The sequence below is a fragment of the Mesoplodon densirostris genome, chromosome 16, assembly GCF_025265405.1.
Source record: "Mesoplodon densirostris isolate mMesDen1 chromosome 16, mMesDen1 primary haplotype, whole genome shotgun sequence".
NCBI classification, from domain to species: Eukaryota; Metazoa; Chordata; class Mammalia; order Artiodactyla; family Ziphiidae; genus Mesoplodon; species Mesoplodon densirostris.
Genome location: NC_082676.1, coordinates 50557782 through 50583917, shown reverse-complemented (window position 1 = coordinate 50583917; position 26136 = coordinate 50557782). Strand labels below are relative to the sequence as shown.

The 26136-nt window shown below is 40.0% G+C and overlaps 2 protein-coding genes across 3 annotated transcripts in view; one reads left to right on the top strand and one right to left on the bottom strand.

Annotated features, from left to right (window-relative positions):
• Positions 1-9931, top strand: part of LOC132476305 (cytochrome b-c1 complex subunit 2, mitochondrial) — a 31075-nt gene extending 21144 nt beyond the window's left edge. The window contains exons 9-14 of the mRNA XM_060078169.1: positions 1324-1419; positions 1724-1923; positions 4827-4907; positions 6205-6281; positions 8346-8499; positions 9665-9931. Of these exons, the coding sequence (XP_059934152.1) occupies positions 1324-1419; positions 1724-1923; positions 4827-4907; positions 6205-6281; positions 8346-8499; positions 9665-9748 (692 nt within the window). The 3' untranslated portion in view covers positions 9749-9931. The remainder of the gene's footprint in view (positions 1-1323; positions 1420-1723; positions 1924-4826; positions 4908-6204; positions 6282-8345; positions 8500-9664) is intronic.
• Positions 9932-11097: 1166 nt separating this feature from the next.
• PDZD9 (PDZ domain containing 9) lies at positions 11098-24820 on the bottom strand. Of its 2 annotated transcripts, XM_060079156.1 has the most exons (4): positions 24784-24820; positions 22719-22904; positions 15933-16122; positions 11098-11482 (listed from the first exon to the last, which is right to left on the bottom strand). In XM_060079156.1, the coding sequence occupies exons 1-4, from the start codon at positions 24812-24814 to the stop codon at positions 11098-11100; spliced, it is 792 nt and encodes a 263-aa protein (XP_059935139.1). In that variant the 5' UTR covers positions 24815-24820. The 2 variants fall into 2 exon arrangements, with proteins under 2 accessions (XP_059935139.1, XP_059935140.1); XM_060079157.1 differs by lacking the exon at positions 22719-22904 and having other exon boundaries at positions 24784-24814.
• Positions 24821-26136: the final 1316 nt, after the last annotated feature.

Sequence of the window (26136 nt, the reverse complement as noted above, 5' to 3'; positions counted from 1 at the left end):
TTTGTGGTTTTTAGTATAGTCACAGAGTTGTGCAACTATTGCCACTATCTAATTTCAGAACATTTTCACCATCCCTAAAAGAAACCCCATACTCATTAGCAGTCACTCCTCGTTCCACCTCCTCCTTGCCTCTGGCAACCATTAATCTCCTTTCTGTCTATATAGAGCTGACTATTCTGGACATTTCATATAAAGGGAATTATACAATAATAGCCTTTGTAACTGGCTTCTTTCACTTAGTCACTTAGCATAATGTTTTCAAAGTCCATCCATATTGTAGCATATACCAATGTTCCATTCCCTTTTCTGGCTGCAAAATATATTTCATTACCACATTTTGTTATTCATTCATTAGCTGGACGTTTGGGTTGTTCTGAATGTTTTGGCTTTTATGAATATAAACATTCATATATAAGTTTTTTAACAAAACATTTTTTTCATTGTTTTGGGTGTATACCTAGGAGTAGAATTGCCAGGATAGGGTATCTCTCTGTTTAACCATTTGAAGAACTGCCAGACTGTTTTCCAAAGCAGTTGAACCATTTTACGTCCCATCAACAGTGCACAAGGGTTCCAATTTCTCCACATCCTTATCAACACTTATTATCTGTCTTTGATTATGGCCATCCTAATGGGTGTGAAGTAGTGTCTCTTTGTGGTTTTGATATGCATTTCCGTAGTGATTGATAACATTGAACATATTTTTTTGTGCTTTTTGGCCGTCTATATATCTTATTTGGAGAAATGCTTATTCAGGTCCCTTGCCCATTTTTTAATTGGGTTGTTTGTTTTTTTTAATTGTTGAGTTATAAGAGTTCTTTATATATTCTGGATACTAATCCTTACCAGATTTTTTCCCGTTTTGTGGATTATCTTTTCACTCTTTTGAAAATGTCTTTTGATGCACATTGCCATATTGTTTTAATAGCCAACTATTAGAAGCATACTAATGTCCCTCAAGAAGAGATTGATTAAATAAATGATGATATAGCCATATAATAAAATTCTTTATAACCATTAAATGTTTGGTGTAGTCCATTCACTTAGGTGTAAATTACAAAAGACAAGTTAGAAACAATATCAATAGAATGACACCATTTTAAAAATAAAAAGGATAATATTTGCATAGAAAAAGTTCTAGATGAATATATAGTAAAGCTGTAAATGCATTATGTCTGGAAGAATGGCATTATGGGAGGCTGTTATTTTCTTTACTGTTTATTTCTGTAATATTTGAATTGTATAATGTATTTTTAAAATAGTGTTTTACAATTGTGTTTTAGAAATTCTGGTTCTAGTTTGTTTTTGTTTCTTTTGAAATAGGTATGAGTCATCCTGTTCTAAAGCAAGTTGCTGAACAGTTTCTCAACATGAGGGGTGGGCTTGGTTTATCTGGTGCAAAGAGCAAGTACCGTGGAGGTAAGCGTTTTGTTCCATTAAGGTTAATTTACCAGGATGCCGCCTCTCCCCCCAGTAGCATATTGGAGTATAATAGGCCTGATTATTTACTACCAAATAGTATCAATGTGGAAAGAAAGAATTAGATTGCTTGAGTGTTATGTATTAAACATGTTTGTGTATGTGTTGGGGGAAGGGCAGGATAGCAAAGAGAGCACCAGGCCAGGGAAAAGCTTAATCTTAATGGGTTAATACTGTGTTGTAGAGAATATTGAAGAATAAAACCAAAAGCCACTTTCTTCGCTCTTGCCTTACCCGGCCCCAGGTGAAATTCGAGAACAGAATGGAGACAGTCTCGTCCATGCTGCTCTTGTAGCAGAAGGTGCTGCTGCAGGAAGTGCAGAAGCAAATGCGTTTAGTGTTCTCCAGCATGTCCTCGGTGCTGGACCACAGGTTAAGAGGGGCAGCAATGCCACCAGCTCTCTGTACCAAGCTGTTGCCAAGGGAATTCACCAGCCATTTGATGTGAGTCTGAACAGTTGATATCTCTCCTTTTGTTTTCACAGGCTCAGTGTTTACGTGTAGTCCTGATAACTTGCTCTTAATGTTAATCTGCTTTTAAAATTTAAGATGAGGGACTTCTCTGGTGGTCCAGTGCTTAAGACTCAGCACGCTTCCACTGCAGGCGGCACGGGTTCTATCCCTGGTCAGAGAACTAAGATCCCGCGTGCCACGCGGTGTGGCAAAAAAAAAAAAAAAATTAAGATGAACACAAAGAAAATCTTTGTAAAATTGAAGAGACAGCCAGGCTTAATTTTAGTACCTTAGTGGGTCTATCAAAAACGTACTGTTATTCTAATATAAAAAGAAGAATTGAATGCTTAAAAAGTCAGAAATTCACACTTCAGTCCCCTTTAGAATAAAGTTTTAGATACTAAACATTCCCCTAGATTCTAATTAGTCTTTTTTTCTGATTTCTTCTGTCCCCTTCTATTCTTGTGGCTAGTTCCTGAATTTCACTGCTCTTCATGTTTTCCAACCAAGTGTATAAGATATACAGCAAAAAATTACTTACAGACCTGCTCCTCCAGCTTGAGATTAAAAGAGAAAAATGACATTTAACCATAACCAAAAGTTATGTTGCCTTAGAAGACACCTTTTTATGACAGTGAGGAAAGTGCTAAAGCTTTCAAAATAATGATACTCAAATCAAGAGAATGTAAAATGTCAACCGGCAATATATTTAATGAGTGACGATAGTTTGCCCAATGTAATGCCCCGTGTGACCTTCAATTATATCTTTAAAAAGTAACAAATGTACTAAATTGTAGGATTAAGTATCGTTCATAATTTCAGCAATAGTACATGGCACAGGTAGGTTTACGCCTCTAAGCCTTTGGCCATTTGACACTTAATGGTGAAGATTAAAATCAGTCATCTTCTCTTTCTATTCCTCTGTTTAATACTTTAGTGGTGGTGTCAGACTTTTTTTTTTTTTTTTTTTTTTAGCAGAGGAGCCTTTGTCATCAGTGCCATTTCCCAGCTGCAATGCCCAACACAAAAGTTTTTGCTTTTAAAGAAGTTTAGAAGGCTTACTTGACAGTGAAACCCTTGGAATCTTCTGTACAGAACCTTAGAGTTCCCTGGAGCACAGTTTGAAAACCTTTGTCTTACTTTTTTTTTTAAGTTTATTTATTTTGGCTGCCCTGAGTCTTAGTTGTGGCACATGGGATCTTCATTGCGGCATGTTTAGTTGTAGCATGTGGGATCTTTTAGTTGCAGTGTATGGGCTTCTTAGTTGCGGCATGCACATGGGATCTAGTTCTCCGACCAGGGATTGAACCCAGGCTCCCTGCAGCTCAGAGTCTTACCCACTGGACCACCAGGGAACTCCCAAAAACTATTATCTTAAATTAGTCCTAGTCCTAAATTAGATTTCCTCCAGATTTTCTTTCTCCTGGTTCATGGTCTACTCTGTTTTCTTTTCTTCATGCTTTACTCTTCACCATTGAATGTTAATGATGCTTTGGGTAGTTGGAGTTTAATCTAATCCAGTGACATAATATAATAGAAATTCCTGGGACTTCCCTGGTGGCACAGTGGTTAAGAATCCGCCTGCCAATGCAGGGGACACGGGTTCAAGCCCTGGTCTGGGAAGATCCCACGTGCCGCAGAGCAACTAGGCCCACGCACCACAACTACTGAACCCGCACTCTAGAGCCTGCGAGCCACAGCTACTGAGCCCGCACATCACAACTACTGAAGCCCGCGCACCTAGAGCCCATGCTTTGCAACAAGAGAAGCCACTGCAATTAGAAGCCCAGGCACTGCAACGAAGAGCAGCCCCCGCTCTCCACAACTAGAGGAAACCTGCACACAGCAATGAAGACCCAATGCAGCCATAAATAAATAAATAAATGAATGAATGAATGAACGAATGAATGAATGAATGTGTGTGTGTGTGTATGTATGTGTATATATATATATATATATATATATATATATATATAAAAGATAAATCCCCCCCCAAAAATAGAAATTCCTACTTCAGAATTTGGCCAGAAATTTGGAGGATGACTAGTTAGTCTCAGAATTGTAATTAAACTTCAGGTGATTGAAGTGCATATCTTTGTATGCTTCATATGGGCCGAACCAGTGGTTTTCAAACTTCATCTGGAACACTAGTTTAAAATTTGGAATCCCAGACTGCATCTTTAGTGATCTGAGTGAGTAGATCTGTTGTAGGAACCTGAAAATCTACATTTTTAATAACAACTCAAGTGATCCTTATGTAAACGGTCCACATAAACACTGAAAAGCACTTTACTGGGGTGTCATGTCCACCTTAAGGGACTTAACACTCTACTCAGACTACAGACAGAAATACCCCTGTTTTCCAGAGGCTAAACTTCTTGCTCCCTTGGACATCTGAATAATAGATACTAAGCAGAAAATTTTTTCCTAACCCTTTAACTTTAGTCTATAGGAGAAGTGAAAGCGAATTGGTGAAAAGGAAGTCACCAGCAACAGCAGAGGGAAGAAAGCAGGTTTGTCTAATGCCAAAGCCCATGATTTATACCACTCGGCTGTATTGAATCTACAGTAGTAATGTTCACAAGTTAATGTTTGCATTAACTTTTAATCATCAAAAGGTTAGAAAATACCAAGGGAAGTGAGCCGTCGTTTTAGAAAGAGTTAAATGAGAAAAGTTAAAACATTACAGTTGTGAAAGAGGTAACCTGTATATAGAACACTTCAGTCCTTAATAGAACCATTAACCTTAATAGAACTAATATTTAAGTGAAATATTAATCCATGTCTTTGCTTATACTGTGAAGGTATACATTTTTGTCTAGACAGCCTTAGGGAAATTGTGCCCTGTTTTACCTGGTAGAATGACATACAGTAAAGTTTCATTATATTTCCAGGTTTCCGCTTTTAATGCCAGTTACTCAGATTCTGGACTCTTTGGGATTTACACTATCTCGCAGGCTGCAGCTGCTGGAGATGTAAGTTGCAAACTCATCAATTCTCACAAGATTTTTTCCCCCATTAACATATTTTTAGTAAGAACATGGAATGTTTGAATGCCATAATTTATCAGAGTTCTGTATAGTGTAATATCATTAAAGTGTTATCTGCTGTGGAGGAAAGTTAAAAATGAAAAACGCATATACTGATGCTTCCAGAAAAGAGGGAGGAAATGTTTCCTTGGTATTTTCGTTCTGTGTGGACATGTGGCATTGAGTTGTCTCTGGGATATGTAAATGAAGAACTCAGTTGAGATCAAGGCCAAGATGTATACTGGGAGTCCTCATTATAAAGAGTGTGTTGAAGTCAGGGTTACATGTGAAAGGTTGGAGGAGAAGAAAACTGAAGGTCGAGCTAAGGAAAATGGCCAAAAAAAAGAAAAAGAAGAGAAACTGGCACGTTTGGAGGCCAGGAAAGAGAGAATGGTTAACACTGTTTCGATCTACTCTGGATTAACATCCCTTTAGTTACCACAGAGAGGTCTGGTAGTTTTAGCAAACGGATAATATTGGTGATACCATCAGTTTTTATCAGGGCATTGGAAGTGAACTAAAATTTATAATATTAAGGAATGAATGGGAAGAAAGAAATACAAAGTTGGTGCAGGCAGGTGGAGCTTAGACTTGTAAGGAGGTGGGTGGTAGTTTTAGGAGAGTTTCCACTGAGAGATTAAGTAGGAAGAGACATTCACACCGAAAGGAAAGAAAATTGGAGCGAATATAGGAGATAAATTATAGATGGATCAGGGCCTCCCTGGTGGCGCAAGTGGTTGAGAGTCCGCCTGCCGATGCAGGGGATACGGGTTCGTGCCCCGGTCTGGGAGGATCCCATATGCCGCGGAGCGGCTGGGCCCGTGAGCCATGGCCGCTGAGCCTGCGCGTCCGGAGCCTGCGCGTCCGGAGCCTGTGCTCCGCAACGGGGGAGGCCACAACAGTGAGAGGCCCGCATACCGCAAAAAAAAAAAAAAAATTATAGATGGATCAAATTATAGATGGAAAAGTTTTCTTTTCCTAAACCCTACTGCCATCCTCTGCCCTCTGCCACTTAACGTTTGTTAAGAAACTTGGCCACTTGGATATTGTACAAACAGCTGCTTTATGGAACATTGGAAGAGTAAGCAGCATGTAGTGACTTAAGAATTCCAAATGGACACTATACTGTTTCTCTGGAACTAACCTTCCATCTTTTTTTTTTGCCTCAGTAGAGGAGCATTTGAATGCTGCAGCAGACTTTGGCACTGATCAAAGATGACCAGCTTTTACTTGTCTATCCTAGGTTATCAAGGCTGCCTATAACCAAGTAAAAACAGTTGCTCAAGGAAACCTTTCTAATACAGATGTCCTAGTTGCCAAGTAAGTTTCAATATTAATGTTTCAATTATTTGAAAGTTGTATTTTTTCTAGTTACAACACTATTGTAATAAATACACAAAAGGATTGAAAGGTACAGAAAAGTATTTAAAAGGAAAGGGAAATATAGTCCTACCCCCTAGAGATATAATTGTTAACATTTTGATTATCTTGACCATTTTAAAACATAATTGTTAATATTGTGTATATACTTGTTAATAAATAATACTTATTAGTGTTTATTGTAGAAATTGAAAATTACAAAGACAAAAATTATTTTTCATTCCCTACTAATGATTCTTCTCTTTTTTTAACATTATAATGCTGTTTGCATTTATTCCATTTATTTTTATTACTAAAAATTTGTCATAAACAATTTTAATTGGTGTGTCAAAATATACTTGTTGGACATTTTCAACAAGCTGGCAGTTGGAAATTATAAACTATAAAGGATATCTTTGGGTTTTAAAACATTTCTGTATTTCATATTACTTTCTTGGTATAGATTCGCAACTGGCCAAGAGTTATAAACATTATAATGAAAGGCTGTGCATTAAAATACACGTTTGTGTTTATGTAATATTTTTATTTTTATATTTTGGAGTCACAATGTTGAAAGGTTTTACCAGTTGATAAGCACATCGTCAGTATATATAAGAGTGCCTGTTCTACCATAACCATTGGCAACTTTTTCCTCTTTACTGATTTGATAGACCAAAAAATATATCTGATTAAAAGATTGCAATATCTGTCTCCTATTTGGTGATTTTTAAATTCCCACTGTCCTCATTGAAAGTGCTAACAACACTTCTTAAGTCAGTAGCTCTGGAAGTTTCTCTAAAAGAGACAGACTTTGGACAGTTTGGAAATCAGCTTGCATTTTCATACAGGAGTTTAAAACATTTAAATTTGATTCTGTCCATTTAGGACAATTCAGAATGTGAATCCTAAAACTCCGAGGCCTTCATGATCATTTAGTATTGCCCACAAAGGAAATATGACAGGGTGAATTACAACCCAGGAGGGAACAATCTTTTACCATTTCTGTTCTCATTAGTATTATTACTTTTGTTATACTAAACACACTAAGAAGTGCATCTCTCAAATAAGTACAACACAATTTATTAAATATTGTATACATGGAACCAAGGATCAATAGTATGCAGCTCTGCATGATTGCATCAGAAACAAACCTTATAATAAATTGAAACAATGGATAAGCTTAGGAGAAATCTGTTTCAAATCTAATTTATTTAAGAAAATGTATTTTCTTAATAAGTGTGGCACAGTTCTTACCAGGTACAGCAACATTTAGAAAATGGAATTTTGGTTATTAATGTCAAGATATATTTATATTTTGCCATTTTGATGGAGTTGATACTTTTTTTGTAAGGTTCTTAGTCCTCCTATAGTGAAAGAGAGAAGGTGAGGTGTCATTGCTGAAGGGACAAACTAATAATCACTTGGTAAAGTTTATTGCAGGTAAAATCTTTTTTCAATTAAGTGGACAGTGTGGTAAAATTGCTACATTAAATTGTAATTATGTCTAAATGGAAGTCTTGCTACAGAGTGCCAAGGAGATTAGTTTGAGTTAAATAACTCAATTGCCTTATTGAACATCAATTTCTTTCTGGGATAAGTATGAACTGGATTTTGTTTTATTTCAAATTGATGTTTTTGTGCCCATATTTAAGCCACAGGGACTTATAAGACCTATACTGTCCTTCTCCACTTGCCCTACCCTCAGTGAGACAAATTCCAGCACGCAAATGGGCTGGGGGTGGGGTTAAGGGAAGTTATATTATCAGCACACAGCATTCTGCTAAAGGGACAGTGAGAAGAGCCCACATAGGGATGTTCTTTAATAGAGATGCCTAAAACCATCACCAAAAATGTATCTAAAATAGTTGGTGAATTGAACAAATAGAATGGAGACCTTTAGCACTGTAAGATTTCAAAGCTGTTAGTTTGCGTATTTACCCAAACATGTTTAAGGGTTTGGGAACATACTTTGCCTTGCTCTATAAAACTGGTTTCTGCCTTAGTCACACACCTTTTATTGGACAGGAACAAGCTGAAAGCTGGGTACCTAATGTCAGTGGAGTCTTCTGAGGGTTTCCTGGATGAAGTTGGGTCCCAGGCTCTAGGTGCTGGTTCATATGTGCCGCCATCCACAGTCCTTCAGCAGATTGACTCGGTAGCTGACGCTGATGTCATAAATGTAAGCAAATGAAAATTTATTTAACATCAAATAACTTGTCCTTTCAGAAGGAATGTGTAACCTTCCTTGGGCTGTATATGCTGTTCTCGTGGTGTTTGGTGCCTATGTACTTGGTGTGGAGGCAGAAGGGCTCATCCCCATATCTGCAGATAGCTTCCTTGTCAACTCAGGGTGATGTATCTTCCTCATGCAACTAAATTACCATTAGATTAAACCATTTTAAATTCTTAAAGGTCAAGAAGAGTCAAATATTGGCAGTTTCATACGATTCAACCTAATTGTCGAGTTCGGTATTTTCCTCCTCACTCCTAAGAAATAAACTCTCTATCCTGCCAATCTTCGCAATCTGCCATCTCAAGATTTTCTTTAGTCTTCTCAACCTAAGACCTTCTCCTGCCCCTGCTCTATTTTTTTTTCACATATATTGTTTCCTATAAAACTGAGTTGTTTTGAGGGCAAGGACTATGTCTTATACCTCTCTGTATTCCCTGCTATGCCTAACAAGTACATGAACTACAGAATGAACCCAAAATCAGTCCTTTCTATATTAAAAATGCCAACTCCCCTTCCATGGTCGAGGTCTTAACCATCTTCTCACCAAGGGGTCTCCCCTTGGGGGTAGAAAAAAGAAGCAGGCTATTTTAAGATAGCAACCCTTACTTGATTTCACTTGGCCCATAAGTTCATCATTACATACTCTTCCAAATGGCTATCCTCATCTTATGTACCATACTATCATGTGAGTCCAACCCAGCTGCCTGCAACACTGTCTCTTTATTAAAAAAGCTGACCTGAGATAATGTGGGACTGCTCCTCGTGGTATTGCACTTAACCTAAACAACCAGCCTTTGGACTCAAAGTAGCAGCATAAAGAATACTAGGATATAAAGTGTAACTTTTAAGTTAACAATTAGTTTATTTTTATTGACTCAGACTATTTGCCATTGCAATACCAAAGCAGGGGAGTACAGCTCTGCTCAAGGAGACTCTGCCCTATTTTGCAACGTCAGAAGGGTTTTCCTTTTCCCTCTTTAACAGCTACACTCATACTTAGAGCACCACACTTGCTCAGTCACAAACAGGATGAAATACTCAAAGGAACAGAAGTTTATCTACTTGTTTATTTCTATTAACTTTCTGTCTTATTTTGTTTGTTTACTTAAAGGCTGCAAAGAAGTTTGTTTCTGGCCGGAAGTCAATGGCAGCAAGTGGAAATTTGGGGCATACACCTTTCGTTGATGAGTTGTAGTACTGAAACACATATTGCAGGAAAGAGCTGAACATTTTCTCAACCCAGAGCAGCAAGTATATGAAAGTGAAAAGTCTCTAATATAACATTTATCTTTTTTTCCAATGAGATGAAATATCGTAAAGCATAAATGCAGGTAATTGTTCCCAGCTGACCTAAAGTCATTAAAACATTCTGTTTAAATGTTTTTCTTGCGTTTTTCCTAATCAACAAGTATTTGTTACATGCTGAGTTTTTGTTTTAGATGCTTTAAAGGAGAACAGGAATATAATAATAAAGTACAGAAGCATGAGAAACTATTAAAAATTAAGGATAAGTGGCTATCAGAGTAACTATTTCCAGATTATTATTGGTGGCTTTTTAAGATAAACGCAGTTAAAAGTCTGTCTTCTTGGGTAAGAATAATTAAATGGTCTGGGTTTTACCCCCCTTTTTGTGTTTTTTTGAAAGAGTTACCTGTGAAAAATATAAATTCCCTTCCAGTCATATCCTGTATTCGCACTGCTTCATTTTATGTTTATCTTCACTGTGGCAGAATTTTGTGGGTTTTTTTCCTCGACTTCTGCCTCATCTGTTTCTATCCTATCTCTTTCAAGTAATTAACTATCAACCCAACATTCAAAGTAACAGAGGGGGACTTCCCTGGTGGTCCAGTGGTTGAGAATCCACTTTCCAATGCAGGGGACACGGGTTCAATCCCTGGTCGGGGAACTAAGATCCCACTGTGGGGCAACTAAACCCGAGTGCTCTAGGGCCCATGCGCCACAACTAGAGAGCCCTTGTGCCGCAAATACTGAGCCTGCACGCCACAATGAAAGATCCCACATGCCGCTACTAAGGTCCCGCATGCCAGAACTAAGACCCAGTGCAGCCAAATAAATAAATAAATATTTTTTAAAAAGTAAAAGTGGGGCTGAAAAGGGGGAAGAAAACGAATGTGAACAACTAGGCAAAAATCTCTCATTTCTTTTAAGTAGGGCACTTGAAGTTTACAAACGAGAAACTAAATAAAGTAAAATGTGATACTTACCTTAACGAGTAAAATTCTCTACTGTGTTTACACATTCTGATATTGGGTTCCTCTGCTGCATTTTCTAAAAGATGAGATATTCTTCTCAGAAAGGAGGGTCTTAAGGATCTGAATAATTGTAAGGCCTGTGAAACCCCAAGGAAATCTTTGGATATCACATTGAAGAAGGTCTCTAAAGGCTTTACAACACACTCGTGAAAGAGAAATGTTAAGTCTGCACATATTCCTGTAAGTATAGCAAACGTATACATGGCAGTGCACAAAAAATGGGTGTTTTCAAGACAAATGCTCCTGTGGTCACAGATTTGCAAACTGCTGCCTAACCAACTTTTGATACAGGTTCACTCTTACTCTTGCCCTTTTCAACATGGGCATAGTCTTCAAGGCAAAATGCATCTGAGGTAGAGGAGGCCGAGCTTTCGTTGTCTTGCTTCACAATTGTCCAGTATGGAGAAGCGGCTCTCACTTCATTCTTCTGGTCTCTGTGAATCATTACGTCACAGTTACTGTCTTTTCCTACACTAAAAGTACAGTTCTTCTTATATCCATGCCATTCTCTGGAGATAGACATCGGTCTCCTTGCAAGGTAATGCCCAGTGGACTGTGGATATTTATAGTACAGTCTTTTATCTAAAACTGCATCTTCATTGTCATCACTGCTTGTGAAAGAGTCATCTTTTGCCTCCTCAGTTTTCTTTGTTGTGCTGAAATGAAAAGAATAGTGAATGAAATGGATTCTTAATGTCTGAACATTCATTATCACCTAAGAGATGTCTTACAACCTGCTTTGGTTCATAAAAGAAAGAATACAATTTAACTTTAACAGTACCTTTCTGTGTTATTGAAAATTTTCTCTTTTTAAAATTACCTTTAGGGAATTCCCTGGCAGTTCAGTGGTTAGGGCTCGAGCTTTCACTGCCGAGGGCACAGGTTCAATCCCTGGTAGGGGAACTAAGATCCCACAAGCCGCGAGATGCGGCCAAAAAAAAAATTACCTTTAAATTTCTTTCCATTCCTAAATGGAAATCAAATTCTGCCCTAAATTATTTCACATTACTTTAAAAAGCTTTGCACAGACTTAAGCCAGACTATTGACCAGAATATTAACAGGCCTTAACGGTGGGTTAATTTCACTTCACACAGAATGACAGGTCAATGTGGCCATCTCCTCCACAGAACTCAGTTTTCATGGGTCACATGGGATCAGCAATAACAGAATATTACTGATTTCCAAGGGGATGTCCAGAAATAATGGCCCTCAAAGATCTTCAACATGCTAATCTGAGTCTTTTTTTTTTCCTCCCCTGAGCATCATTCTTTGCTTCTCATTTGGGTTTACATATGTGGGTCTGTAGAACACCCTTCTATCCAAATGTCTCATCATTCACTATTCCACCTCGCTGTTGCCATCCAAAAACTTGTAAAGATTTTTTTTTTAATAATTTGCCAACAGCAGGTTTCTTGAACTTTTCTAATGGCAGCACGTGTGCCTGCTATTATTTTCCTGAACAAATGCTGTCTGTTACCTGCTACCCCTCATTCTGGTGCTGGATTTGCCAGCAGATCCAAAACCAGACCTTTGTAATTATGAACCTCGGTTACTTTCTCTGTTACTTTCTGTCCTGCTAATAGGAAATAGATTTCTTCCCTACCCCAGTCCCTCCAAGCCATCAGACTTACTGGTGTTTTCACTAACGTCCTTGGAGGCCTGCCTGTTTTATTTGCTCCTAAGCTTTTGAAGCTTTTCCTAAAGTTTATCTCTTCTGGAAATGACATTTGGTATGGAATCAGTTTTACTAAGGGTCGCTAGTCTTAATTGTACTATTTTCTTTTAATCCTTGATTTAGTGCTGTGCAAGGAGATTCAGATCTCAGGACTAGAACAGTTTGCCTTCAGAGTGCAAAGGACATCCTTTGTAACTATTAGATAACCATCAAGGACAGGCGGCAGAGCCAGGTTCTTATTGAACTACATTAGATAGTAACGCCACAAGCCAGCAGAGGTCAGGGTTAGCTGGAAACAGTTTTTATACGACTAGGCCTGCCCAGAGCATCATAGGAAGTATTCTCTCCGTTGTGCACACAGTGTTGTTTGCTCCTGAAGGAAGTCATACCAAATAAGCCTTCTCCTTCTGCTTCTGCCCTTCCCCACCCCCTTCCACATAAGATGCTAAAATGCCTTAGCTATAAGCACTTTGCTTAATTAAGAAAGGGATTCAGAACATGATTGATATTGTTCCTAAGTTTGTGGATTTTAGTCTCTTACTTAAGCTGTGCTGTTCTGTGTTTGCTTTTGAATGGTCCATCTGCCATCCTTAGATTTTTAATACTCTGAATCTCAAACTCTGTGCTTAGAACGTAGTTGTTCTATAAGCAGATGGTTAAGAGCTCAGGTTCGGGAGCTGAACTCCCAATACAAGGTCTGCCAGCTACGTGTGGCTGCTAAATTTAAACTGGTTAAACTTGAATAAAATTTAAAATTCCTCAGTTACAAATCTTCACATTTCAGGGGTTAGTAGCCACCTGTGGCTAGTGGCTACCACATGGGATAACGCAGATACAGAACATTTCCACTATCACAGAAAGTTCTTATTGGACATTGCTGCTCTGGAGACAGACATATACCACTTAGCCCTGTGGCCTCTGGCAAGTTTATATACTCTATTGGCTTCAGTTTTCTCATCTGTAAAACGAGGATAAATAAAAAGAATTGGCATGAGGATTAAATGGTATAATGCTTGTAAAGCAGTGCCCACAACATAGTAAGCAGTTATCACTATTATCATTAATGATTTTTAATCAAATCAGGATTGATTTAGTTATTGGGGATTTTTTTCCCCAATCTGTACCTTCTCTGAAGGGGACAAATGCCCAGCTCTAGTCCACTGTCACCATGTGGGAATGCAAGCCCATCTTCTAGTTTTTTCAGGAGAAACCAGAGATAAAGACTCTTTGCATGAAATCTTAGATTTGTAAATTTAGCGATTCAAATATTTTTTCATTAAAAATTTTTTGAAATACACAGAAAAATGCAAAAAAGTTGAATGAAAAAAATGATAAATACCTTGGTAGCTACTGCCCAGGTCAAGAAATAGCGTATTACTGCCCCCTGGAAAAGCACCCCCTACGTATCCTCCTTTCTCTCTACAGTGTTTAAAGCACTGAGGGAGACAAGCAAAGCACATCTGCTGGCCACATTAGTTCCTAGGGCCACAAATTGGACTCTAAAGTAATGTTTATGGAAGATGGACCATTTTTTAGTCTTAGTAAAGTCCCTAGCCATATTTCTTTGAGCCCATCCCAATAAGCAAAGGTGCACAGCTGTAGCAACTAGTGGACAGGAATCTGGTCAGAATTAATAAGGACCACTCTTGCATCAGAGCACTGTATTTGTCACTTAAAGAAAAGGGAGATGGAGAAATCAAGCACAACCCGTAAATATCTGACCTGTTTGACTATGTGAGTGTTCTTCCACTAGGACAGTGGCAAACTGGCTTTTGATTTTAGGCATAATGAGTTTGAGGGGTTTATGATACATACAAATGCAGATATCAAGTGGGTGTTTATACAAGTTTGGAGATAATACAATTTGAAAATTATTAATTTATGGATACTAATAGAAACCACAGAAATCAAGGAGTTTTTTTTAACATCTTTATTGAAGTATAATTGCTTTACAATGTTGTGTTAGTTTCTGCTTTATAACAAAGGGAATCAGCTATACATATACATATATCCCCATATCTCCTCCCTCTTGCATCTCCCTCCCACCCTCCCTACCCCACCCCTCTAGGTGGTCACAAAGCACCGAGCTGATCTCCCTGTGCTATGCGGCTGCTTCCCACTAGCTATCTGTTTTACATTTGGTCGTGTATATATGTCCATGCCACTCTCTCACTTCATTCCAGCTTACCCTTCCCCCTCCCTGTGTCCTCAAGTCCATTCTCTACATCTGCATCTTTATTCCTGTCCTGCCCCTAGGTTCTTCAGAACCTTTTTTTTTTTAGGTTCCATGTATCTGTGTTAACATACAGTATTTGTTTTTCTCTTTCTGACTTATTCACTCTGTATGACAGTCTCTAGGTCCAGCCACCTCACTACAAATAACTCAATTTCATTTCTTTTTATGTATACATGTGCCACATCTTCTCTATCCATTCATCTGTTGATGAACACTTACGTTGCTTCCATTCCTGGGTATTGTAAATAGAGCTGCAATGAACATTGTGGTACATGTCTCATTTTGAATTATGGTTTTCTCAGGGTATATGCCCAGTAGTGGGATTGCTGGGTCATATGGTAGTTCTATTTTTAGAGAAATCAAGGAGTTTGCTTAGGAGATTGAGAGAAGAAAGCCAAAGATTAAACCTTGAGGAACTCCAAGGTTGGGTAAAAGGAGATCAAGAGGAAGTGACTAGAGGAAATAGGAAAATAATGGGAGTATGGTATCCCAGAAGTCTGGGGAAAATGATGTTTCAACGAGAGTCAAGTGTACAGTGTCTTAATGCTGCTCAGAAGCCAAGCAAAATAAAGACTGAGAAGAGTCCACTGAAATCAGCAATATGAAGGTTATAGGTGACCCTGGGAAAAAGGACTCTCAGCCAAGGCCTGCACTGAGGGGGGAAATGGTGTCTCCTGAGGAAATGGCAAAGTCTAATACAGCTCTTTCAATGGGTTTGGAGTCAAGGGACAGGGCAGTGGCTGGAAGGGAAAGGAGAGGAGAGTGGAATTAGGTGGGGTTTGCTAAGATGGTAGAGGTTTTAAAAGGGCTTGAATGTTATTGGGAAGGATCCAGAGAGAGAAGTTGAATATGCCGGAGACAAATGAGGAAGTGGGATTCACAGCACATGTTTAAGGGCTAACTTTGGAAGGCGGCGGAGTCATGCATGTAGGTTTGGAGGTGGAGTTGCCATTGGATAGTTTGGTCTTTTTTTAAACTCCATGTCCAAGGCTCTTGCCTTTATCATTCTGCCTCATATTAGGTCCTACAGATTGTACTTTCCAAAAGGACTTAGAAACCCACTAAATTGTGGCAGTGTCATCAATCCCTCCTACATGGTCCAACTGATAGTTCTTACATTAAACTAAGACTCTACTTCATAGACCCTGGGGAATTCTGTAGTATAACAAAGATTTCCTAAACTTGACTACTTACCGTGTAATTGGGAATTTGGTCTCAGGGATTAAATCATATATTTCTTGCCAGTCTTGGGGTATGTCAATAAAATCTCGGTAAACCTTGATTTGTAGCACTGTTCCTATGGTGATATGTTGCAAAAGCTTTAAAAATTCTCGAAGAGTATATCCTAACACATTGGCATAGCCAACACTAATCAAAACATCACCTGAAAAAGGAAAAAAAATCAGTAAAATTAAGATAATGGTTTAAAAGGATCATACCATTTCTGGCTTTATTGGGCGATGTTTTTCTTTCTTTTTTTGGGGGGGTGAGGTATTTCATATTATGGGTTCATATTGTTGGTTCATTTTGAACCAAAGCCAGGCTTCAGCCTTTATTTAATAAAAATGACTCTCTTAGTGACATAAATATCCTTTGAATAATGAAGACTACATGCAAGATGTTTCTTAATAGTGTGGTGGTAGATATTGTAGCACGTTTTTACAACATTTCTAAAGTCCTTGGTGTGACAGAGGCTAAAAACCATTTATAATCTGAATCATCCTTTAGGATTCTAAAAATGTGTTTGTTTCAAGTAAAATAAATGGCTATTACTATTAAAGAAAAAACCACTTGCACTAAGTGAATAAATGACCTACTTTCTATTATACCTGCCTGGCCATTTCCAATGCCCTCCACAGTAAGTAGACCATATTAAACGTCAAGCCTTTCAGTTTAATGTTTGCCCTTACATAGTATTCATTGAGCAAGTAATTCTACATGAAACACTGGACAATTAGCATGCTTTAATTAAGTTTAAGCTATGTATACAGAGAGTATGTCAGCTCAAAGGGATTTGACGGCTAGGTCCCCTACCATAGCACAGTGCTGAACAGGCAGGGGAGGGTGATGGCCAACCATGGAGCTCCTGAGCCCCCAGCAGATAGGAAGAGAGCCACATCTTGACAGCAAGCCCCTGGACCTCCAAACTGGATGTTAAAAAGACCAATTATTCACTTGTACGCAGCAGCTAGGGCATGAACATGTAAACTATGTCCGGTTATTTGTCAGTCTCCCTGGGTCACTGAACCTGGAGCAGGAGATGCAGAGAGGTGACAGGAGCACCCAGTTTCCATGGCCCTTTGTTCTCTCACCATTTTCTAAACCTGGTTCTCCAGGCTTTCTGGCAATTCTGTCAGTCAGTGTTCTAAATCCAATGCCTTAACAGAACTTTTCTATTGCTTGCATTGAAGACCTCTGACTACTACAAGGGCATTCAGCAAGAGAGGAAGGAATATAGGGAAATTGCTTTTTAAGGACAGACAGACTCACATTGGGTAAAATCTAGTCATCAGCTCTTACTAGTACTAACATCCTGCCAAATGGTCATGGATACTTTATAGCTAACATCGGATAAAGTGACCCCAATGAGTCCCAAAGGATATGTTCACCTCTCTGTGCATGGGAAGCTAGAGACCCCTCAATCAACCTCAAAGACAGCTGAAGACTAACCTCAGAGGAGAAAAGAGTCAAGATGAAGTACATTCTCTGACACTATTCCCCACTGTGCTATAATTGGGAATTATTCTCATCCCAAAGGAAGCCTCCACGGAATGCCAAGGACAAATTTCCATAGTGCTAGATCCTATCAGAAACAAAAGTTCACAGTATTAAAGAAAATGAATACTTAGAAGGGTGAAGAAAACCTACTTTGGTCTTTAAAAATAGCTGGAGCTAACTTCAGAATGAAACAGGGCTTCTCCCAGCAACCTGCAGATTGTGCGATCTAAAACTGTTCACCCTAAGGAGGTTAGTTAAAATGGTGGGGGGAGGAAGAAAACCTCACTGAGCTTACTTGCCTAATCTTTTTTTTCTCTCTTTTTTTTTTTTTTTTTTTTTGGCGGTACGCGGGCCTCTCACTGCTGTGGCCTCTCCTGTTGCGGAGCACAGGCTCCGGACGCGCAGGCTCAGCGGCCATGGCTCATGGGCCCAGCCGCTCCGCAGCATGTGGGATCTTCCCAGACCGGGACATGAACCCGTGTCCCCTGCATCGGCAGGCGGACTCTCAACCACTGTGCCACCAGGGAAGCACTACTTGCCTAATCTTAAAAGGAGTGTTTATGGCTTGTCATTCTGCTTGATTATGTTGTTAAAGGGTGACTTTTATCAAGAGGGCAGAAAATAAACAGCTTAATTCCCTGACCGTCCTGGCTGTAAACCAGACATATCATTGTGTGAATGTGAGTACTCTGGCAATAGACATTAACGTTGCCTTTCATAAAGAAACACCAATTTGGTATTTATGAATATCAACATTATACATTTTCTTTCTGTTTTAATGGGCTATAGGAACCATATTATATAAACTTTCTCGATTACCTATATTTAATCAACTTTGCAGCAGCCAAGCCACTACCATCTCTACAAACTAGGCTGTAAATTCCATAAGCTCTGTGTGGTTAGAGACCATGTATGTCTGGCTCATCAATATACTACAGTGCGTAGCAGGATGCCTACACAGAGCAGGCATTCAGGAAATGCTTATTGAATGAATGTGGCCTAGTAAGGGTGGTGACCAGTGCATAACTTGTATTTACCTTCAAAGCTATATTAATTTCTCTGAGAAAAGGGAAAAAAAGCTATATTAATTTCTTAAGACTCTGGATATCAGAGTTTGCTAAAGCTATACTGGCCCAAAGGATTTTAAAGTTTAGCCAGAATAAACTAATTAGGAAATCAAGATGAAGCCTTATTATTAAACACCAAAAAGAGAGAAATTCAAAGCACATGAATGAGAAATAATGGGGCTGGGAGTTAATGGAGTCAAAAAAACATCAGGTTTCTAAGACCATCACCTCTCAAAATCTCATAATCATTGTCAAAAGGACTGATTTACAGAGTCTTTGAAACCTAGACCTTGAAGAGAAGTGGCTGACTTGTCTTGAAGAGATTTGGGGCCCTGGACTTACTCTCTTATTGAAATCTCTTTTCTAGTCAAAGGTATGGGCTTTCTAAGCAGATATGGTTTCAGGTCTCAGCTCTGACCACTTAGCTCTGTATTGAACAAATTACTTAATCTCTCTAAGGCTCTCTGTTTTTGTTTTCTACCTTCCAAGAGTGTTGCAAGGATTAAATGAGATAATAGATGTGGAAACACCTTGCAAAATGCCTAGGACAACTTGCTATTCATTTATCAAGCACAGACATAATAAATGTGCCAGTGCTGTAGGTGAGTCATGGATTTAAAAGGTGAATTCAGGACTGCCTCTGACCTCCAGGAGCCCACTAACTGTAGCCCCACCAGGAGATTGTGTTTCATGTGCATGAAAGCATACTCCTGTCCCACTCTAGTGAGTGTGCACTCTGGTTATCAACCAGCATCTGTCCCCTGACCCCAGAGAAGCTAAGGAGAACAAGCAGAAAAGGCCCATGGGACTCGGCCTAGAGTTCTTTTGGTCTGGAAAGTCCAGAACTCTCTTTCTGTCAGTTTGTTCCCCAGCATCATTTTCTATGTGGAGAAAATGCTTTGGATTTTAAGGTGAGGTAAACTTTTGTAATAGCATCATTGATCTACTTAATTCTTTAACCCACTGCTTCTAACCCTAGCTGCAATTAGAATCACCTGAGGAGCTTTTAAACCATGAACTGCCCTATCCCCAAAGTCAAACCAATTGAATCAGAACCTCTGGGGACATGGGGCCAAGGCATTTTTGTTTTAAAAGGTCTCCAGGTGATTCTAATAGGTAACCAGAGTTGCAAACCAGTGGTTTAATCCACTGGGGGCTCCTGTACCACAATCATTTTTAGTTAACAACAACAACAAAAAAGATACCAGTCTAAAGAATCTCTAAGTAAGAATAGCCTAAGAGAAATGACTGCCAGTATTTCCATAGCACTGTAGTCCTCAAAGCACTTTCATAAAGATTATCTCATCAAATCCTAGCAACTTCTGACAAAGGTGGTATTATCCCAATTAAGAGATGAGGTGACTAAGGCCAGGAAAGTTAAGGGACTTTGTCCAAGGTCACAGAACTAGAAAGTGGCAGAGCCTGGGCCTGAATTCAGGCCAGCTTCCACTGAATGGTCTTTCCTTCCCACCACCTTACCATCCCATTGTGCATCCCTGACTCCTGAGCACAGCACCAGGCCCAGAGTAGGCACTGGGAAAATGTCTTGAATTGGATGGAAAATTCATTCACCCAAAGCCAAGAGAAGCAGGGCAGTACTGACAAAGAGTGTAACAGAGAGGGTTCAAACCCCCACTCCTTGGTGTGGCAAGGTACAAGTTACTAACTATCTGATTCCTTCTCTGTAAGGTGGTTTAATGTAGAATCTAATCAAGGAATTTGGTAAGGTTGCAGGATACAAAATTAATGCAGAGAAATTTCTGGCATTCCTATACACCAACAATGAAAAATCAGAAAGAGAAATTAAGGAAACACTCCCATTTACCACTGCAACAAAAAGAATAAAAGACCTAGGAATAAACCTACCTAAGGAGGCAAAAGACCTGTACTCAGAAAACTATAAGACAATCATGAAACAAATCAAAGATGACATAAACAGATGGAGAAATATACCATGTTCTTGGATTGGAAGAATCAATATTGTGAAAATGACTATACTACCCAAAGCAATCTACAGATTCAATGCAATCCCTATCAAACTACCAATGGCATTCTTCAAGAATTAGAACAAAAAATTCGTATGGAATTTTACAATTCGTATGGAAACAAAAAAGACCCCGAACAGCCAAAGCAATCTTGAAAAAGAAAAACGGAGTTGGAGGAATCAGGCTCCCTGACTTCAAACTATACCACAAAGCTACAGTAATCAAGACACTATGGTACTGGCACAAAAACAGAAATCTAGATCAATGGTACAAGATAGAATGCCCAGAGATAAACCCATGCACATATGGGCACCTAATTTATGACAGAGGAGGCAAGAATATACAATGGAGAAAAGACAGCCTCTTCAATAAGTGGTTCTGGGAAAACCGGACAGCTACATGTAAAAGAATAAAATCAGAACACTACCTAACACCATACACAAAAATAAACTCCAAATGGATTAAAGACTTAAATGTAAGACCAGACACTATAAAACTCTTAGAGGAAAACATAGGAAAAACACTCTTTGACATAAACCACAGCAAGATCTTTTTTGACCCACCTCCTAGAGTAATGGAAATAAAAACAAAAATATACAAATGGGACTTAATTAAACTTAAGAGCTTTTGCACAGCAAAGGAAATCATAAGCAAGGCAAAAAGACAACCCTCAGAATGGGAGAAAATATTTGCAACTGAAACAACAGACAAAGGATCTCCAAAATATACAAACAGCTCATGGAGCTCAATAGCAAAAAACCAAACAAGCCAGTTAAAAAATGGGCAGAAGACCTAAATAGACATTTCACCAAGGAAGACATACAGATGGCCAAGAGGCACATGAAAAGATGGTCAACATCACTAATTATTAGAGAAATGCAAATCAAAACTATGATGAGGTATCACCTCATGCCGGTCAGAATGGCCATTATCAAAAAGTCTAGAAACAATAAATGCTGGAAAGGGTGTGGAGAAAAGGGAAGCCCCTTGCACTGTTGGTGGGAATGTAAATTGATACAACCACTATGGAAAACAGTATGGAGATTCCTTAGAAAGCTAAAAAGAGAACTACCATATGACCCAGCAATCCCACTACGGGGCATATACCCTGAGAAAACCATAATTCAAAAAGAGACATGTACCACAATGTTCATTGCAGCACTATTTACAATAGCCAGGACATGGAACCAGCCTAAATGTCCATCGACAGATGAATGCATAAAGAAGATGTGGCACATACATGCGGTGGAGTATTACTCAGCCATAAAAGGAAACAAAACTGAGTTATTTGCAGTGAGGTGGCTGGACCTAGAGTCTGTCATACAGAGTGAAGTAAGTCAGAAAGAGAAAAACAAATACCATATGCTAACGCATATATATGGAATCTAAAAAAAAAAAATGGTACTGATGAACCTAGTTGCAGGGCAGGAATAAAAGAGATAGACATAGAAAATGGACGTGAGGACATGGGGTGGGAGGGCGAAGCTGAGGCGAAGTGAGAGTAGCATCGACATATATACACTACCGAATGTAAAATAGTTGGCTGGTGGGAAGCAGCAGCATAGCATGGGGAGACCGGCTCAGTGCTTTGCAATGACCTAGAGGGGTGGGAAAGGGAGGATGGGAGGGAGGCTCAAGAGGGAGTGGATATGGGGACATGTGTATGCATATGGCTGATTCACTTTGCTGTGCAACAGAAACTGACACAGTATTGTGAAACAATTATACTCTAATAGATGTCTATTAAAAAATTAAAAAAAAATTTTTTTAATGTAGAATCTACCTCAGGGATTGCCAGGAGGGTGAAATAAGATCATGCTTCTAAATGTTAATGATGATTAATACTGCCTACAAAAGAAGAAAGCTTTATCCACAGAGAGCCATAAACGCTGGAGTGACGCTGTGCCTGTATATGAATCCCACCTGCTAGATGGGGGTGAACCTCGACAAGGAACTCAGTCTCACTGAGCCTCAGTTTCCTCACCTGTAAAAGGGGGATGATAATAGTTCCTACCTAGAGGGTTATTGTAAGAATTCAATGAATAAAAACGCCCAACAGCGAAGGTTATACAAGTAATACCAACTGGCCTGCCCACTGAAAGCTCTCAAACAATGTCATCATTATCATTGTTACAGTGAAACCTGAGTCTCCCTGAAGGCAGATGGGAGGGAGAAAGAGGTGGAGTGTTTGGGAGGCGAAGGGAAAGCACAGTCTCCTGGCTGGAGTTTTCCATCCCTGGCTGCAGACCCCTTCTTAATGAGGTGGGTGATCTGAAGGTAGGGCCCATGCTGGATGATGATCAGGCCTAATCCCAGGCTGCCCACAGTGAGTTTGGTCTGCAGAGTTTTGCTCAAGTTGTGTACAGATGGCTTGACCTTGAGGCCGATTTGTCTTTCTAAAAAAGGAGAGATTTGTTTTAGTCCTTCACCTAGACATCAGCATAACAGTAGAAAGCCAGACCCTTGGGGCACTTACTCAACCTCTCTCTTCCTTAGTTTCCTCATCAGTAAAGTGATGATAATAAAAATGCCCACTCAGAGGGTTGTTATGAAAATTAAAGGAGACAGTTAAAGGGCTTTTGCACAGGGCCTAGCACATTGTGAATATTTAATTATTGTTAGTTATTATTATCCATTCACTTAACAAATAGTTATTGATACGGGCAGTGTGCTAGGAAACGTGTTTCTTGCCCTCATGGATCTTCCAGCCTAGTGGCTGAGACAAATATCAATGAATCATGTAAACATATTTTGAACAACAAACTGTGACACATGCTATGAAGGAAAAGTTCAGAGAGCTCTGAGGGTGACCAACAGGCTAACGTCTCCCGTGAGGAAGGTGGGTCAAGGCTTCACAGAGGAGGTAAAATCTGAATTGAGGTCGAAAAGACCAACAGGAAAGCTTTAAGCAAAGTAGGATGGGAGAGAGCAAATTAGATCAAGATTCTGAGACAGGAAAGAACATAAAGGAGACCAGTAGGGGGCAGGCAGGAGGGGCAAAGGCAGAGCAGACAGGCTGCTTGGCAGGTTTACCTCACTGGAAAAGCTTAGAAGCAATTTCAGCAGGACAAGCTAAGGTCTGCCTTCAAAGAAACACACAAACAAAAACCTCTGGCTCTTATATGGATTGTGGGGTCCAGAGTGGAAATGAGAAATGAAAGGGTTACTGCGTTCACCCAGAGCATGTCACCCAAGCAATGTCAGTGGAAATGGACAGTAGAAAAAAAGCATTTGGGAGGAAAATCCAGGAAAAATGGGTAGGGAGGTGTTGAAGTATGTTTTCTACAAAACTAAATCCCACAAGAAAAGTTTCGAAGATGGAGGAGTGATTTAAAACAACAAGTTATTTTCCCAAGAGGAAGCCTTTGAGGAGACTCATTTTCAGTCTACAGGAAGCTTCTGGGGAAACTTGTTTTCAGCACACTCTTCCAGCATTTCACACACACAACACTTTTCCTTAAGGAGAAGTGACAAACTGCTACCTTGCCAAACCTTTGCCAAATCCATGTGACTGTGGTGTTTGGGGGGCCCAGGAGTCCTCCCCACTGCTGGGGGAGGGGCTTCCCATGCTCCCACATCTCCAGCTGCAGGGAGCTGGGCGGTTTCATGGCCCTTTCGACTCCAAGCAAGTGTCCTTGCCTATCTCCAACCTCACCCTCCCCCAAACCACAGATGCTCTCTGTCTGGAAAATAAAGTAACCTAGTATAAAGAAGGTACCATCTTCAAGACTTTTCAGGATTACAGATCATCCCCTCCTCGAGCCTCTGGCTCCTGAGCAAACAGAGAACTGGCATCATAGACATGGTCTGAGTTCCAACCTCAGCTTGCAAATTAAAGTGCTCATGATATAATCTACTATGAAGCTCAGTCTCAAAAGACAGCAGTGTTAAATGAAAGAAGCCAGATTCAAAAGACTCCATACCATATGATTCCATTTTTGTGACATTCTCCATGGAAAGGGCAAAACTATAGAAAACAATCAGGAGTATCAGGAACTGGGGTGGCGAAAGGCGCTGGCAGCAAAGGGGCTTCATCACAAGGTAATTTTGGGGGTGGTGAGACGTCCACATCTTGATTGTGGTGGTGGTTAAATGTGGGTATATGATTATCAAAACTCACAAAGCTGTACACTAAAAAGGGGAGGGGGGGTCTTCCTGTATGTAACTTATAGTTTGGTAAACAAATGATGGTGAGAGGCCCAAGGGTGTGACTTTCCCATTTTACAGAGGAGGAAAAGAGAAGAAGTCTTGGTCCCCAGGACATCACCCAGTTACCCTTAACGCTTTTGTGGACGGCCTTCTTCATGGCCACAGGACGGCAGGCCGATCAGGAGGGTCTCCCGGAACCGAAGCTGGAGTCAGTCCAACTCCCAACTGTTTCGAACCCTCCGGGAGCCGGCGCGCTGCGGGCCGACCGCGGGCGGCGAGGAGATCTCGGGCTGGCCCCCAGGGGACGCTGCGACAACGCTGCCCAGACGTTGCTCTGCAGTGCGGTCACCACAAGGTCCCCAGTGGACCCTGGAAAATGCAGTATGTGAAAATTTTGGTGCAGAAAAACAAAACTTCTACGGACTAGCACAGTTCCTGGCTCACAGTGGGTTCCTCACCCATTCTTGGGAAACTGAAACGGAGACGGTGGAGGAAGCCCCGAGGAGGGTGTCTCAAAGATGTGAATGGTCTACGGAGGAGGATCATAGCTAGTTCATACAAGAGCACAGATGCCCTGCTGCGCTCCCGATAATGGTGTTTTCAAATACTGTTACATCAACCGCGCCAACTGCTTTGGAACTGCACTTTTTTCACGGATGTTTTGAATAAGAAAAGGCCAAGGGTGGCCTGAAAAAAATGAGTCACGATTAGGAGAGGAATTAATTCTTCCTTCTTTTTTTTCCAAAATAATTCTTCCTCCCCCAGACACGTTTACTCATACAGCAAATATTTACTGGAAGCCCGCTCTGTGGTTTTTGCTGATGCTGGGGACACAACAGTAGACAAAACAAGCAAGGGCTGTATCCTCTTGGAACTTAGATTTAAAAAGCAGACGGAGTGGACAATTTTAGGAAAGTATGAAGTATCAAAAATAAATTCTAGAAGAAACAGAAAACAATGTAATGTAGTAGGTCCTATTGTCATCCCCACTCTGATGAAACTGAAAGGCAAAGCCTCTTGTGTTCATGGCTTCAGCAAATAGTAATCAAGCACCTATTAGTGTGCAAAGATTTCCATGGTAAATTGGGAGGTCCCAGCTTATTCAGCTGTTTCTGTGGCTCTACCCAGACAATAAACCAGGGCAGATTTCCGGTTGGATAAATCTTGTGTTGTAGTGGCTGAGACAGAGGAAATGCGAAGAGTCATCCCCTTCCCTGTTACTCTCAACATCAAGGCATCTCCTGCAGGTAGCGCCTTGTGATAGATCGCCTGTTTCCTCCTCCAGTCTGGCAAGGCTTCTGTCCAGACACCAAATTAATTCTATTATAAAATGCATCCTTTTCCTCCATTTTCCTGTCGGTAGAGAATGGTGAGAGTTTGAAGGAATAAAGCACATCAGCATTTAAGGTCCTGTGAGGGGAGCATATCAGTGCCTGGCACACAGGGTCCATCCACCTTCCCTCCATCCCAGACTGAAAA